The 16,785-nt window shown below is 39.6% G+C and overlaps 1 protein-coding gene across 2 annotated transcripts in view; it reads left to right on the forward strand.

The window, feature by feature from the left end:
- The window catches only part of HERPUD2 (HERPUD family member 2), a 28,519-nt gene extending 12,891 nt beyond the window's left edge, over positions 1–15,628 (forward strand). The window contains exons 4-8 of one of the 2 annotated variants that reach the window (XM_074945350.1): positions 2,846–3,003; positions 10,916–11,038; positions 12,295–12,618; positions 14,058–14,175; positions 14,642–15,628. In XM_074945350.1, the coding sequence (XP_074801451.1) occupies positions 2,846–3,003; positions 10,916–11,038; positions 12,295–12,618; positions 14,058–14,175; positions 14,642–14,803 (885 nt within the window). In that variant the 3' untranslated portion in view covers positions 14,804–15,628. The remainder of the gene's footprint in view (positions 1–2,845; positions 3,004–10,915; positions 11,039–12,294; positions 12,619–14,057; positions 14,176–14,641) is intronic. The other variant, XM_074945349.1, reaches the window with a different exon arrangement.
- Positions 15,629–16,785: the final 1,157 nt, after the last annotated feature.

A 16,785-nucleotide genomic window follows, 5' to 3' on the forward strand; every position in this document is an offset into this window, starting at 1 on the left:
TGAGTTGTTTTTTGAGATATGGAGTGGAGATTCTCATTTGATCATGGTCTTTTTTGTCAGCACTTCCCATTAGTTTTTAAAACCTGGTAGCAATACAATGAAAGTGCAAAATATTGTGTAAAAACAACCTTATGTAAACTGTTTTGTACAGTTAAACTCAAAGGCAGTGCTTCAAATATTAAAATTGTAATAGAAAAAAACATGAACCCTGTTCTGGTAACTGTAACAATGCTGAAATCTCTGTAGTCTTCATTAGAAGATTAAATTTGTGACTTCAAAACTGCTATGTATTTTATATTTAAAAAATCCTTCCCTGGAGCCTGAAAGTGGGGGTTTTCTTAACTGTATTTGGCTGTGATAGAATAGCAGGTAAAAATGGTTCTAAGAGTCGTCTTTTCCTTCATTATGGTGAGCCTCCTGCCTCCTCTCCTTAGGTGGGAATGTGACTATTCTCCAGGAGGCTGTTGAGGGTTAGCTGGGACATATGCACATGTCACCTGTGTTCTGCTGATTGACTGTCAGTAAGCAAAAACAGCACTTTGGCAGTGACCAGCTGTCTGCTTTATTCTCACCTCACTGGAAGGCCAAGTTTGTCCCCTCTTTGACACACCCGCACTAGACAGCGTACAGATTGGGACTTCCTCATGTAGCTGAATACCTTAAGCCAACTTCTGGGCAATACTTGAGTGCAATGAATTTTTCAGAGGGATTTTGTAAATATTTCTTTTCAAAAAGTCTAGGTTTATATTATAGTTTTTGAAATAATTGGCTTCCACTCTTATTGCTTTGCTTTATAAACTACCTGTATGCTTGTCTGCAGAGTAATTATTTTAAATCATGTTAGTACACAGTGCCAGATTCCTAATCTAGTAGAAAAAGTATCCATCAGAAAGCAGAGGGACTTTATCCATCATTCTTTCTTTCTTCCGTTCTTCAGTTGTCACTCTAGTAGGTAAAACTATCTCTTGCATGCTTTTTGTTGCGGACAGATGGGGTTGTATAGATGTTTGTTTCCATACTGACATCTGTGGCACGTTGACCTTGTTCTAATTTCTGTTCTTCAGAGCTAGTTTAGTTTGGATGGGTTTTTCTAATAATTAAACACTGTACTTTAAAAGCTAATATTAGGAGTTGGAGTTTATGAAAGCTAATATAATTAGGTATGTATTAGCCAAATTCTAGTCCAGGAGGCTGGTTATACTAGAAAACTTGCCACCCTGCATTCTGATCTTCATTTCTGAAAGTGTCAGGGTGACTGGCTGGCCTGCCGTAATTAATTAATTGCTTCCCAGCCTGAGAGGGCAGGAATAAGGGGTCAGGTGATAGCTTAATGGACAGCTGGGCCTCATAAGAGGGTGGAGAGAGATCACTCTGGTGTAGAATCACAGGGAGCAGGCAGGCTCCTGTGGAAGGCTCTGAGTTAGCATCTGTGGAAGATTGCATACTCCAGGGAACTTGGGGGCCAACTGCTCTATCCTAGAGCCAGAAGGTCTTTCAGAAATAGCCCTGGAAGGGGCTAGGAACTAGAGCCCAGGGAGCAGGCTGAAGAGAAGCCCCCAAATGGTAGAAGAATCTTCTTCTTCGTTGGCTCTCTTCAGTTGGACTTTTGATACCCCAGAAGGGTTTACACTTGTTTGTGACTTTGCCAGAGGGCTAATCCACATTACTAGAACTCATGGTCAGCAGGTAGAGCCCCCCCTTGGGGGAAGCTAGCCCCCGGCTCCACCCCTTCCACCCATGTCTCCCCCGCTCCCCCAACAGGAGCATCAAGCCTGCCTCCCTCCCCCCCCACCCAGAGGAGCCCCGAATATCTCCCCCCCCCCCCCCCCCCCGCTGGAGAAGTTCTGGGCTGGCCGGAGGCCTGAGCGCACCCCTCCCCCCCTCGGCTGGAGGAGCCAGCCCCCCACTTGCCTGGAGGAGTCCTGGGCCCGCCACGCCTCCCCTCCCCTTCCCCAGACCCCAAGCTGCTCGGGAAAAGCTGCAGCATCTCTTCCTGAAGAAGAACCTGAGCTTTAGATATGCCCCATTCAGATTTCGGGGTGGCTGAGGAGGCAGTATGTGCTACTCAGCTTCCTGGGTTCATCAGCAGTCTCTCTGGAGTCCAGGGAGATTACTGATGAACCCAGGAAGTTGAATAGCAGATACTGCTTTCTCAGCTGCCCTGGAACCTGCATGGGGCATAATAAAGCAAAAACTTCCCCCACCAAATCTGCAGCTGGGCATCAGCATCAGTGCTCCACTGGCCTGTTATACCTGCCACCCATGCCAGAACTGACTGGTGTCTTTGTGTGGAGTTAGTGAGGTGTCTGCAGGAAGGAAATTGAGGCAGAGAACTCCTACAGTGCCCTGCTCAGCCAGCAGGGGGCACTTAAAGGACAGGCATGACCTGCAAAATTGGGTTGTGCAATTGTTTTTAAACAATGAGAGACACTGACAACAACTACTTCTGTTAGTGATGTCCACTAGTTTCTCCTTTCACTGTTAAACATTTGATTAGAATCGTTAAGTGCTGATTTATTATGAGCCAGGCCAACCAAAAAAAAGCTCTCATTACCCATCATCTCCCATTTAATTTTTTTTTCTTTGGGAGCTGCTGGATGCTGAGCATTTTTGTAAACCTGGCTTCCTACTTCTGTGCCTGGATGGGCAGTTGCATGCTTTTTTTGAAAATCTGGCCTACTGATGGCTCCTATTTTTAAAAGGAGAAAGTTTCTTGTTGCATGTGTATACACCATATATAATTAATGAGACTTCAGACAGCACACTTAAGAACATGCCTTTAATGCAAATACTGAGCCCCTCATAAGTGTGGTGAAAATATTAAAGGAAACTATTTTATTTTAAGAATTCAGAACATTCTGGATCGACAACTCCGTCACCCACAAGCCAAGAATCTTTATCTACGTCTATAAACTCTAGCTCAGATGGAGTGAGGCATCGTAACCTTCCACAAGCACAAAACAATCCTGTGCAAAGTCACCAGTTCCCATATTTAATGCAAGGGTAAGTGAATTTGAAGTAATCCTCAAAATCATGTTATAGCGATGTTTAAAATATATATTTTTTGCTGTAGATACCTCCTTTTCACTTTTTAGTTTTTAGTTGAAATTATGGTTACTCCATAGTCTATGATGGAATGACTTGTAATTAATATTATGATTTTCAGAATTCCTGTAATCAATCTTATGTATCTTCTTTGATTGTTTATCTAAGAGTAAGTTCCTGGGTAAGCATTATCAATGCTGCCTTCCATGCTATTTCCTTTTCTGTCCTGCCCTCGTATACTTTGCCTCTTCTGCTGATGCTCTCTTACTTTTGGGTGGTGTGACTGATATCCCCATTTGTGGTTGAAACACAAGCAAATAAATCCACTAAGCATCAGCTGATGTTTTTTCCTCATTGCTGGTATTTTAATCAACAAGATTACCTAACATTAAATTCATACAAGAACAATGTTGACTCTTAATTTTTTTATGGCATACACACATCCAGAAAAGCAGTTTGACACCTCGCTCCTGGTCCACATTGGATTGAACTGTAGAAGTAATTCACAGATATCCTGGATAATAGATATAAGAGGCTGTCTTGTATTGGTGTGCAACATAACCTAACAGACTATTTGCAGGTTCTGCTAGGAAGAAAAAGATCTGCTTTGTTATTTGGTAGGAAAATTTATGTATTATGTTGCACTGTGAACATTTATTCCTTGGGTAAATAGTGACACACTTGCCTTTCCTGAAACTGGATCAGGCTAGCTTGACTGTCAGGGAAACTGCTCAATGTAGAGCAATAAGCTCATTCTCAAGGTAACTTGTGGTATGTTCATCATACATAGGGGATTGTCTTATAAATCTTTTTTTGGGCGAGGGGAGGAGTCTGGGGGAAGGTTGGATAAATTCAGCTTTTCACATGAACTTGCCATACAGGGCATAAACACTTCACCAGCGTGCAATCTAAATAAATGATGAACTGGATCATTTGTCCCTCTCACCTGCAGACTGACACTAAAGTCCTTATACCAAAGTCCAGGTGACTTGGAATTCTTACACCTAGAGGCATGGCTAAGGGGTCAGTCAAAGTGAACTGTAAAAAGTTATTTGATGTTTTCTCTAAAGAATAATTTAATGGAACATTGTCAAGTTGATCCATATTTTTAAAAAAAATCTTTAGCTGTGGGTTACTGGACACCAGACCCACTAATTGCTGAGGGATTATTCCATGCCAGTATCAATCCTATCTGCTGTCTTTTTGCAGACAGAAGTCCTCTTCATGACCCTCTTAATGTCTTGGGCTACTTTGCAGCCGTTAGCCCCTCTGTTTTTTTTACTAGAGAGAGCAGAGTCTAAGATTGTACATTGATTACAGTTCTGAGTGACAGGGAGGAGGATGATGTCCACAGTGACTGAGGGAGGAGGGACTGAGGAAGGTGAGAGCGGTTAAAAGCTCTGTTCCGTCCCTTTTGTGGATGCCAAGCATCAGCTTATATTCATGTCAGGAAGGCGGGCAGAGATGTTAGTTTGGACAGAAGGAGAGCGAAGAGGGAGATCTGAGTCATCAGCGTAGATAACTATGTACATGTAGCAGTAGCATGTTATCAAAGACCGGTTACGATTAGGCTAGGCCCTCTCGCCTATAATCCCTCATTTCTGTGGCTCTGTAGTCACAAAATAAATTAACAATAAAATAGTCGTATTGCTCTTTAATAATTCAAAACAACTGGTTTAGGTAAATGGAGCAACATATCTTTAAAAATAAGAGTACCCTGTACACTTATTACAAAAGGACTGTGTTGGAAATCTTAAGATTTCTTACCAGTTGCTTACTTAAAATGAGACTGTTTGGTTTCTTGAATAAACAATATTTTGCTCCACTGCAAAATCCTCTTCCAAACTATGCAGACACAAACTACATGGACAACACAATGGTCGTCTTTCAGACACACACAGACAGGCCAAGGAAATCCAACTTAGAAATAAAGTGCGTTCTGATGTTTATCGTAGTAGGACACGAGCAGCCTGTTACAAAACTTACTAAGAAATCCAAATTCTTCCCACAGAAAAGAATCTTTCTAGTTTCATTCATCTGAGGCACACCCTCTGTTTGAAGCCATTCTCAATCTGAACTCCATCACTTAGGCTATGTCCGCACCGTGCTGCAGTTTGGACTACAGGGATGTGAATTGCAGTGTTCCCCCCCCACACCCACACCCAAGTGCTGTGCTGTAACTGCCCATGTGAATGGAGTTGACATAAACATGGGGCAGTTACAGTGGGTGTGTGCTGCAGTTTGCACTCCTGCAGTCTGAAGTGTAGGGCTATGTAGACAAACCCCCAGATAATGTGTGTAAGTTTAGGTAGGGGTGTGGCTTTTTCAAAGCAACTTTTGAGGTTAGGTCAGGAATGTGTAAATAGTTACACATCTTGCATCCTCTCCCTTTGCAACTTGCTTTCCTGGTTTGTAGGGATTTTATATGATGGGAGAAAACTCCCATCTTGTACAGAAATTTTTTTTCCAAAAAGCAAAATATAGAATATATACAAAAGGACCAGAGGAGATAATTTGAAATTTGTTATTTTGATATCCAAGTACGTTAGAAGATTAGAGGTGACACTGATAACATTGGGTATGTGGTTTTGCTTCCTGTTAGTTTGGGGAGGAGACAGTTTGGCTGAATAATGTAGGAGACGAAATGGTGTGGGGGCGGCTGGGGAACCCCATAAACCTGAGCCAAAGGATACTGTATAGATGTGCACCCCCGGTGTAGAAAAGGATTGTCAAACTCCTTGCTAGTGTGATGTATTTAACTGGCCTTCATGATGCTCGGACTCTGCAAAGTGTAAAAATGACCTGGTGCATTGCTGTCTTAGTCTGAAACAGCTCTGCAAGTTGTGAACTGAACCAATTTACTGCAATGAGGTTTGAGCTCTGAAGACAGTGACAGCAGCAGGAATCACATTGCCAAATAACTTTAGGCACACATTTGCATGTGCAAATGGTTAAATAAACAGAAGGCAGATAAATGCTCTCTACCATTTTACTTCAGTTGATAATACTGACTATCACAGTTAGTTAACTAAAAATTGAGTTGCTGTATAAGGATCACATACTGTTTGTGCTAACCTTCCATTACCACTTTGAAGTTAACCTGTTGAGGCTGATATATTGCCCGAACCTATGGACAATAAATAATTCAGCAGTCTCCACAAAACAAGTTTTAACAGCTCTGCGGTAGAACCCCCTTATATCCAGGACAACCATTGCTGCTCACCAATTGCTTCAACCGAAATGAAATATTGGGAAGATAGTGGGTATTTACAAAACATAATTATCCTTCCCAAACCACTGTTAACCAAATACCATGTTCTGAATAAAAGAGTTACACAGGGCTCGAAAAATATTTGATGATGTATCCGAAGACTAAACCTACTAGCCAGAGTGAAAACTACCTGTGCCATTTCCCCACCAAAGGTATTCCTATTGCCACATACTCATTCCCGCACCAGTAAATCAACAGTGCCACTCCTCTATGCACCATTCACTAATCTTATTCTCCCCTGCAAAAAATATACCTTTTCCAAAACCTTAGTCCCAGACATAGCTCATTTAGTACATTTTGGGTTTTTCCTTTACACCCAAAATTTAAACCTGGGTCCCTCCAAACTAATGAATTCTGGGCTCTCTTCCCACCCTCAACCACTTAAGAAGTATTGGGCTTCTTGCCTCTTTGGAGGGATGTTCTGAGGCTGCGGTCACTCTTGGACATGCTGGTGCTCCTTGGCCTCATACAACTCCATTCTTCTGTGGCTGCTTCTGTTCTGCTTGCTTTTCCTCTGCTGTGGGAATAGCAGCAGAGGCAGTTCCAGCTTGTTCTGCTCTGCTTTCATGCTCTTCCACTGCTTCCAAACTCCTGGACTGCTCTGCTTCCTGCCTCTTCTCCCTTCCATTCTGAGGGAAAAGTGGAAGCTTCTCATGCTCCCTCTTTTCCTCTCCCTTCCAGAGAGAGTGCACTAATTCTTTACTTGGGAGGGACTGTCACTTTTTTGGTTAAATATTGTTTTTTCCATTCTGCCATGCAGTGTATTTGAGTTCTAAGCATTGCCCATGTATTTTCCCCAAATGCCCCTGTTGATAGCTTTCAAATGTGTTGGCTGTGTACTTATTTTTGTACTAGCATCTGCTGAGTTTTCCAAGTATATCAAATATAGCTTGACAAGTTAGCACTGCAGAGTGCTTCTCTGAAGCCAAGATTTCTTCGAGTGATAAGAAATGAGAAACTCAGTGGGCTTCCAAGTTTGACATTATTAGGTATGAAAGTGCATCTTGCCTCTCAGAAAATGTAGTCTCCAGTAATCAATAATAAAGCATGCAAATTGTTTTGGTGTGAGAGAAGCAGAAATAGCTTAGGACACTGTATTATTAAAGTCTCTAGTAGTCTTGGCTTAACTGTGACCATCTTCTTTTTCTGTTCCTTCCTCTCCCTTCAAGATTTTTTTTTTTTAAGACTGTCATAAATTTTTGAATGTGGTATGAAGTGGAGTCTCAAATTCCAAACACCACTTCCAAGCAGCACTGCTGTGGGGGAGGAAAAAGGTTTTTTTGTTTTTTTTTTTACAACTGTAAATAAGCTTGGTTTCTTGGAATGTGCTCCAGATCACAAAAATGAAGAACTTGCTAGAGTAAATTCAGAGCTTATTACTGGAGAGTGGAGCACAACTAAAAGAAAACTAAACTATACCAAATATTAAAAAAAGGGACTTGCTAAACTCCTACAAATTGTCTCAGCATAATACCAAGGAAGCACTGATATCCAGGGGTTCAATTGAGGAGCCATACATGAACTATACATAGAAAACGATGGGGTCGAAATTAGCTGTTACCTCTCAAAGAGATCTTGGAGTCATTGTGGATAATTCTCTGAAAATATCCACTCAATGTGCAGCGGCAGCCAAAAAAGCGAACAGAATGCTGGGAATAATTAAGACAGGGATAGATAATAGGACCGAAAATATCATGTTGCTTCTATATAAATCCATGGTACGCCCACATCTTGAATACTGTGTGCAGATGTGGTCGCCTCATCTCAAAAAAGATATATTTATTGGAATTGGAAAAGGTTCAGAAAAGGACAACAAAAATGATTAGGGATATGGAACGGCTTCCGTATGAGGAGAGATTAATAAGACTGGGACTTTTCAGCTTGGAAAAGAGACTGGTAAGGGGAGATATGATTGAGGTCTAAAAAATCATGACTTGTGTAGAGAAAGTAGATAAGGAAGTGTTGATTTACTACTTCTCATAACACAAGAACTAGGGGTCACCAAATGAAATTAATAGGCAGCAGGTTTAAAACAAATAAAAGGAAGTATTTCTTCACACAACACACAGTCAACCTGTGGAGCTCCTTGCCAGAGGATGTTGTGAAAGCCAAGACCATAACTAGGTTCCAAAAAGAACTCGATAAATTCACGGAGGATAGGTCCGTCAATGGCTATTAGCCAGGATGGGCAGGGATGGTGTCCCTCGCCTCTGTTTGCCAGAAGCTGGGAATGAACCGCAGGGGATGGATCACTTGATGATTACCTGTTCTGTTCATTCCCTCTGGGGCACCTGGCACTGGCCACTGTCAGAAGATGGGATACTGGGCTGGATGGACCTTTGGTCTGATACTGTAGGGCCGTTCTTCTGAAGAAGGGGGGGAGTAATGACACTCTCCCAAGTTTACTTCCTGTGCCAAACTCATCCCACTTGGGATTTCAAAAGGAGACGCCACTCTGTACATTTTCATAATATGATCATCTCTCTTCTTTCTTGAGTGCTTTGGGCAGTGAACAAAGATGAAAAATTCCTTCAAAAATATTGATAGCTTATGCTCCTTTCAGAAATATGGTTTTCATTTATTTGCATTCTCAGTGGACACATCCTTAAAAATGTGGAACTTATCTTTGCATTCATAAAGGTAAATATTTACTTTACCCTTAAATGACAGCTTATTTGTCAGGACACAAGATGACATCCTTAGAAAAAAGTACTGATTTGCTAAGCCATTGTCACAGGCCCAACTTGACCCTGCTGATGTCACAGAGCCTGCCAGTTCAATTTCTGGAATTTATAAAGAAACAAAAAAGCTATTTTCAGTTTTGTGTGAATGTTAATTCGGTTAATGAGAACATTTGTATATATTTCTGATCTCTGTGCAGTATTTGCTTTTTGTTGTTCACTCTGGGTAAATTAGATAATAGCGTAAAGAACTTGATACAATTCTATCAGATGGGCTATGTGGTAGAGTGAGGGAATTGCATGATGACTTGCACTCAGATTAACAGCAAATCAGGTCACACGGGTACCCTCCCTCTCATATCAGGGAAGAAAAATGTTTTTAGCATCTTCCACTCCTCCTTCCTCTCATTTGACTTTCCTTGCCTATCTGAATACCTGGGTGGGCTAGTGAGATCTCTTGGTGCACCACTTTTCCAACCAGTGGTCTACCCAGGACAGAATTGTAGCCTGCCGTATATTTGCAGTATTTTCTACTGTTGCTAACTGCAATATGAATAAACTTTTTAAAACTATTGCTTTATGCTATAATACTGTCCTGAAAAATCGATTGAAAGATGCCATAAGAAACCCCAGAGTTTTTTGGGAAGACTTTGGAATCTAGGAGTTTCCATTTAGGAGTTTCTTTATTTTTTGCATGTGAATTTAATGCATGGGAAAGGTTACCTAGGGCAGTGATTTCCAAACTTTTTGAATCGCGCACCCCCAAGGCCAGCTCTAGGGAAGCAAAAAAAAAAAAAAAAGAGAGAGAGTTGCCGCCGGTGTGCCACCTGAGACGGAGCAGGGAGAGCCGAGGTGCTGCCAAAGAATCGAAGGTCCAGGAGCGCTGCTGCCGCTGTGCCGGCAGCGCTGCTCCTGCTGCGCACCCCCAGGGATGGTATTGCGCACACCCCACTTTGGAGACCGCTGCCCTAGGGAACAAAGTTCTTTTATCCACAAAAGAGACTGCATGAGCAGTGTTAGAGTAAGGTTACCCACCATGCTCTTCCAGCATCTTGCAACCAGGATGCAAAGGGACCACCTCTGGGGGTGAGAGGGTAGCTTGCTTTCTATGTCCAGTCAATCCTTGCTGATTCGGTGGTTGTGAATGGTGATATTTCTATCATTGCTTCCAAAAGAGAAAGCTATAATAGAGTTAAAGTACATTTTAATCAATTCCCTGCCATTGCAGGGGCCTTGGATATTTGCGCACCTTAGTCTGTTTTGTTTTCTGCCTGTGGCACGTAACAGTCTCACTGTAATACTTTGGTCTGATTTCAGTTGTTGGGTTTAGTGTGCATGTGGTGTTGGTGGACTGTCATATGCAGGAGCTCAGGATATATGATCTCGTAGTCCTTTCTGGCTTTAAACGCTGATTGTTCCTTGCATTGCCTGTAGTAGTGGGTTCTGGACATGTGAAGTCTTCTGGGGCAGATAATCCCTCCCTATAATATATACACAATGTTTGATCAGCAGCTCTGATTTAAGAAGTTTTTCTAATAATGAAATAACGAACAATGATTATTTGGCCATAAACCCATTAGTCAATGTAGGTAATGATAGAGTTTCTAGATGCAACAAATTTTTTTTAGGATGGAAATAATGGTACATTCAAATGAGGATTGATCACGTAATTGTGGTGACCTTTTATCTCTGACAAAGAGCTCTTCATTTTGCACAGTAATGGATGATGGAATCAGGTATTTATCCAAAGGATGTCTTCACAATTTTATTGATATTGAATTGTCTCATGGAGCACATGAAGAAAAAAGTACCCAGTGTAATCTATATTTTAGAATAATAAATGCATTTGTAATTATTAATAGCCAAAGTCTGAATGGTGGGTTTTTTTTGTTTTGTTTTTGCTTTTAATTCACTGTAGCAACATAGGCAACCAGTTTCCAGGTCAAGGTGTTTCTACTGGATTTCCAATGTACCCTGCATTCAGCCCATTACAGATGATATGGTGGCAACAAATGTATGCACGTCAGTACTACATGCAATAGTAAGTTATTTTATGTATCGTCTTAGTGCACCTACCACGATGACAACCTGCCATAAAAAAAACTAGATAGCTGCTGTTTGTGTGACTGAAATGTCTGTGCCTTGCCTCTTTTATTAATCTGGTTTTACTGTTTTATACTTCATTTGGCTATTAAATTAAAAATGACTTAGCCTGCTTCTAAAAATGTATTCCTTTTAAAGTTTTATGATTGCGAGTGGAATTCTTCTGTTTGTTTGAAAGTATCTTTATTAACATTCACCTTTGGAATTGTTGTGATACAAACATTAGACTCATTGGGCTCTTGTACTGCCCAGGCAACACTTCTGTGAGATGGGGTTAGCTATTAAAAGGCTCAAATCACAGTTATCATTAAAAAATTTTTATCTTCAAGTAGAGGTTAGCAAGACCCAGAAAAAATCTCTCATGCCAAGTAAAATGGATTCCATTGGTTTTTAAGCCAAAAAGCAAGGGAAGTAGCCCTGTTGAATGTCAGTGCATCATGCTGAATGAGAACTTGGGTCCCAGAGGTAGATCATCTCCTCTCTCCCACCTTACTCAGTTGGCGGTGGGGCTTGGAACTTTATGGCGACAGCACGCAACTGCTGACTGAGGGGTAATGCCACGTGTCACTCTAATAATCTCTGCTACTGAGTGCATGGAGTGGGCATAGTCTTTGTCCAACAGAAGCAGTGTCCTCAGCTGGGAAGAGGGTTATAATAAAGGCCAAATCTCCCCTACTTTCACCTTGTTGTGTCCAGATACTGCAGCTTTGATTCTGTACTAGATCACACAATCATCTGAGACCCTGGTGAAGACCTACTTATTACCGGATAACAAAAAGGTTCTTAAAGATTAAATTTTGTATTATTTTCCAAACTTTGATGTTTTACTCAAAAAGTAAAGAGCTTTTACTTAAACTAATGCTGTGCATCTCTTTCTGGAGGAAGAGGGAAAATTTAGTTGAATTAATTTTGGGGTTTTTTTGCTTGTATGTATCTAAATTTATTGCAGAATGTTTATATTTGGTATAAAATGAAGGGAAAAGATGAGTGAGAGCTGCCAGGTCTCTGTACAGAGGTACTATCGAAAGAAGAGGAATTTGGCATATATTTTATATACTGTAGTTAAGATCTCAAGTTTCCTAGGTGCTTCAGCTGGCATTTTTCTCTATACAGAAGAGCTGGAAGGAAGCTTTGGTTTAAATATTACTTCTGATACAAAGCTGGCTTTTCAGAAAACATATTTTTAAATTTCAGTCAAGCTGCAGTTTCAGCCCAGGCGACATCCAGCACTGAGCCAGTCAGATCAGCCGTCGCGCAGCCTGTAAATTCAGAGCATGTTCCTGCAAATGAGCCCCCAGCAGTGCCAAACGTAGCAGCACAGGAGAACAGGCCTGTAAACCAGAATGTTCAAATGAATGCACAAGGAGGTCCAGTGGTGAATGAGGAGGACTTCAATCGAGACTGGTTAGACTGGATGTACACATTCTCTAGAGCAGCTATTCTCCTCAGCATTGTATACTTTTATTCTTCCTTCAGTCGGTTTGTCATGGTGATGGGAGCCATGCTACTGGTTTATTTGTGAGTAAAAAATATTCAGTTATGAATAGCTAGCTGTAGTTTAGATTATCAGTGCATGACTATCATTGTAAGTTAACTTTTAAAGGTGTGAAATTGGATCACTTTACAGAATTCCAACTTAAACGTGAACTCTAAAGAATTTGTAAAAGAGAAGAATTAACGATAATCATTAACAGGGCACATACAGAAACTTGGCTTTCAAACAGATGTTCAGATGTAGTCTCAAAATATAGAATTCTTGAGTTCTGGATTCTCTTTTTCCCTGTAAGAACTGACGGGCATCACACCTAGAACATGCTGCTTTTTGGGTATTGGTGATGTCAACTTATCAACTGTTGCAGGGAAAACAGAGAATTATGGGAACAGAACTTGAGGTGAGTGAAGGAAGAATTGAATTTCATTCAGTTGATTTCCAAAGCATGTGTTTGCATTGGCGTAAATTACATATTGTTACTGGTTGGAGATCTTAAAGGTGAACTGTACAGCTGAACTCAGTTTTGAATTAAGCACAGATATAATTACTAAATGCTCCCAGTAACTTGTATGGGCTCAGTGAAGACACTCCAGAATACAACATTCAGGGGCATTGTAGATACCAGTAAAGAAAAGCTTTACTCTACAGATTTTTTTTTTTTTAAAAAATGGAAGCTACTGCCTTTTGCTACCAAATTTCATTAACAATGACACTGAGGTTTAATGAATTTAAAAATACCATCTCAGCCAGGGTGAAGGCGTTTAGTGTGATCTGGATGGAAGTGGAAAGTGCCAGAAATACTTAATGATTACATAGCACATTCATCTTGGGCTACTTTCAAGAGGTAATTTTTAAGGAATTAAACTTGAAAAGATCTGCGTTTAAGATTTTTGAATTCTCAACTTAAGATATGGTTGATTCTGCTACATCATTGTGCTAACAGCTGTTGGTTAAATTTTCAGTCGGCTTTTCCCCCACAAGGATAGCCTTAATTATAATGACTTAAAACTGCCTGTCAGAAACATCATTAAAACTGAGTAGCTCATGAACAAAATATTCACTTGCACATTACCATGATCACTGACATCAATAAAATATTGTGGTGGTGGTTGCAGTTGTTATGTTTATTTTGGACAGGCAAGTAGGAAAAAAAAAACTGAGCAGAATTTTTCAGTGCTTACCTAAAATAACATAGGTATTAGCTGTTCTAAGAAGCATTTTATTCTATATTTGGGTTAACAGGGATCTGTTCAGTTAGTTTTGTTACTTAGAAATAATGCTCAGACTCCAGTATTCCCCCAACAGTCTAATCAAGATGAAGAATGGATTATCTGTTCTTAATCTGCAAGTAAGTTTAATGAGACTTGGTCATGTAGATAGCAGTTATTTTCCCATTGTAGAAATTTCATAAGCAAGTTTACAATTTAGAGAGACAAGGCTTTTAATTGTTCATTTTATTAAATAGACACCAAGCTGGATGGTTCCCCTTTAGGCAAGAGGGAGGCCAGCAACAGGCAGCCAATAACAATGCAGAAGTGAACCATGATGAACAAAATGTAAATAACCCTGACCTTGAGGAGATGGTAGGTGAATGTCAGCTTGGATGTTTCATGTTTTCCTGTATTCGCTCACCTTCAGATAATCTGTATTTGTAACTGAATAGTAGTACAAAATTCAGCTTGAATCAGAAGGGAATGAGGATAGAAATGCACTTCGCCTTTTTTTTTTTTTTTTTTTTTTTAACAAAAAAGTAACCTTAATACGTGGGATGGGCAGAAAGGAAATGAGTTTGTTTTTAAATGTTTAATGATTAAAGCCTTATTATGAAAAACCAGATCAATACTGCCCTCATCTTCGTCTATAGTATTTAATAGAGAATTGCTAGTTATTTACTCCACTGTTGAATGGGTTGTATGTTTATGCTAGTAGATCCTTCACAGGGAATTGCCCTGTTAATAGGGTTACTTTACGTAGGAAAATATTTCCATTAATATATTCTGCCTCTTTATTAAAGCAATTAAACCGTTTAGACAACTTCTGTTTTAAAAGGAGCGTCTTATGGACGATGGGATTGATGAAGAGAGTGGAGAAGATGCAGGTGAAGATGGCAATACAGAGCAGCATCCTGGATTCATGGCTTCAGCTTGGTCCTTCATCACCACCTTCTTCACATCGCTTATCCCTGAAGGACCTCCACAGGTTGGCAATTAGGCTCAAGAGGAACTGTGCCAGGCAGCATAAGCAGCTGTACATAGAAGAGAGAGCTGAATCTAGGGGGTATTTTAAATACAGTGCAATTTCAAAAGATTTATAATAACTTTTTGATCATGGTGTACAAAAATGTGTATTTTTTTCCCTTTTGGCTTTCTCATGCATATGAATATTTTAAGCACAAGTGGACTACTAATTTTTTTTAAGTTCTTCTTTTTTCTAAAGAAGATTAAATGTAAAAATACTGGTCTTCCATGTTTTATCTTAATTTTAGTTGTACATTACACTGAGACAAGAAGTTTGTAGGCTGTGTGCACGATTATTCCTTTGAAGAGCTGTTAAAGTATAAATGTCAACAACAAAAACCTTTTTAAAAATGAGATTTATCCTCCTGGTAAATTTAACTTAACTGTGAGTCTTCCTAATAGTCTTAATCACTATATAAATCCTTGTCTGAGTTTTGTGTTTATGGCATCCCCAAAAGAATTCTATTCGGACAAAGCATTACCTGCTAATGGTATGTTTTTTTTCTTATGCCATAAAGTACTAAACCTCTCATGTAAGAAGCTAGAAAGTTTAAATATCTTGAGGCTATATAGCCAGTTTCAATACATTTTGGGGTGATTTTCTTTTTTAGACAGCTCTTCAAAGAAAATTAACAGTGATAAAGTACATCATCAATGTTTGATACATACAGTACTTTTTTTTAAAAAAAAAAGATGTACTGGAAAACAGACATATGTAATTAGTTTTTTTAATAAAAACCAAGTTACAGTAACCCTTATGGATGCTTATTCCTGTAAATACAACCTTTTATCTTAAGTGCAAAAACCCTACATACACATCATTAAGGATGAGACCACATGAATCACAACATTGAAATTATATGGTTACAAGAGCCATATTGCACATAGTGAATAAAGGTTTATATTTATAATGGCAGAGGTAATGTGGTAGATAGTTTATAATTTTATGATTCTGTACTTTTAAACTATTTATTTCAATATAGCAGAAACAAAATGTTTTGCATTCTTTTTGGGATAAAACTAAAGATGGTAAGTAGCCTTTAAATGAGAGAAATAATGCATTACACATCCGTGGCACAATCCCTTACTGTATGCACTAAAGTCAGGAAGTATCTCTTTCCTTACCCAATTAATAGTTGAACTACACAGTTAAATTTAACACTTTATTTTTGGATTCCCACAACTCTTGTATGTTTTGTACTTGATTACTTCAGAAATGGCTGAACAGATGATGCTCACTTAATAATAAAATAAAATAAGGAATTCATATCTTGGCTCTGCCCAAACATGAAGTTTCAACCCAAAGGACAAAGTTAGGAGAATTTATGAACAAGTGGAAAAACAAGGCTTTAAAATGGCCTGCCCTTATCAGTATTAACTATTGAAAGCTCTTCAGTAAGGACGTATTTAAGCCTTAAAATAACTGTTATATTTATTTGAATTTATACAATACATAAAGTGCCTGTCTAAGGTTCAAGACCCTTCTGACATGTTAAAACCAGCCTAACTGATACAAACGAGTAAAAAGGAGCTGCCCGTAAACTAGAAAATAGCCAGCCATGAATATCAGCCCTCAGTACATAAATACCCATATGTTCTTAATGCTGTAGCATTTGTAATGCCCTCTTAAAGGCTTCAAAATATTTCTTTTACTGCCTGTTGTAGAAATAATAGGTTGACTTTTAAGTAGGCTGTTTTCAATGGGACAGAAGTCATAACTCCCTTTGGTTTACGTCCTTGTTATGCAATAGCATAGAGGTGTCCAAACTCTCTACCCAAGCGATGGCTGCCTTGGCAAGTTGACAGGTACCTGAATCTCACCTAATGGATATAAAATTAATGTTTGCAAGCATACTGATCTTGAATACAATGATAGGACTCTCAGTGGCAACCCTAGACATTGTAGGACTAATTTGTGATAGCCTACAGCACTACATTACAGAGGCATCCAAATCT

This window comes from Natator depressus, chromosome 2, assembly GCF_965152275.1.
Source record: "Natator depressus isolate rNatDep1 chromosome 2, rNatDep2.hap1, whole genome shotgun sequence".
In the NCBI taxonomy this organism is placed as follows: Eukaryota; Metazoa; Chordata; order Testudines; family Cheloniidae; genus Natator; species Natator depressus.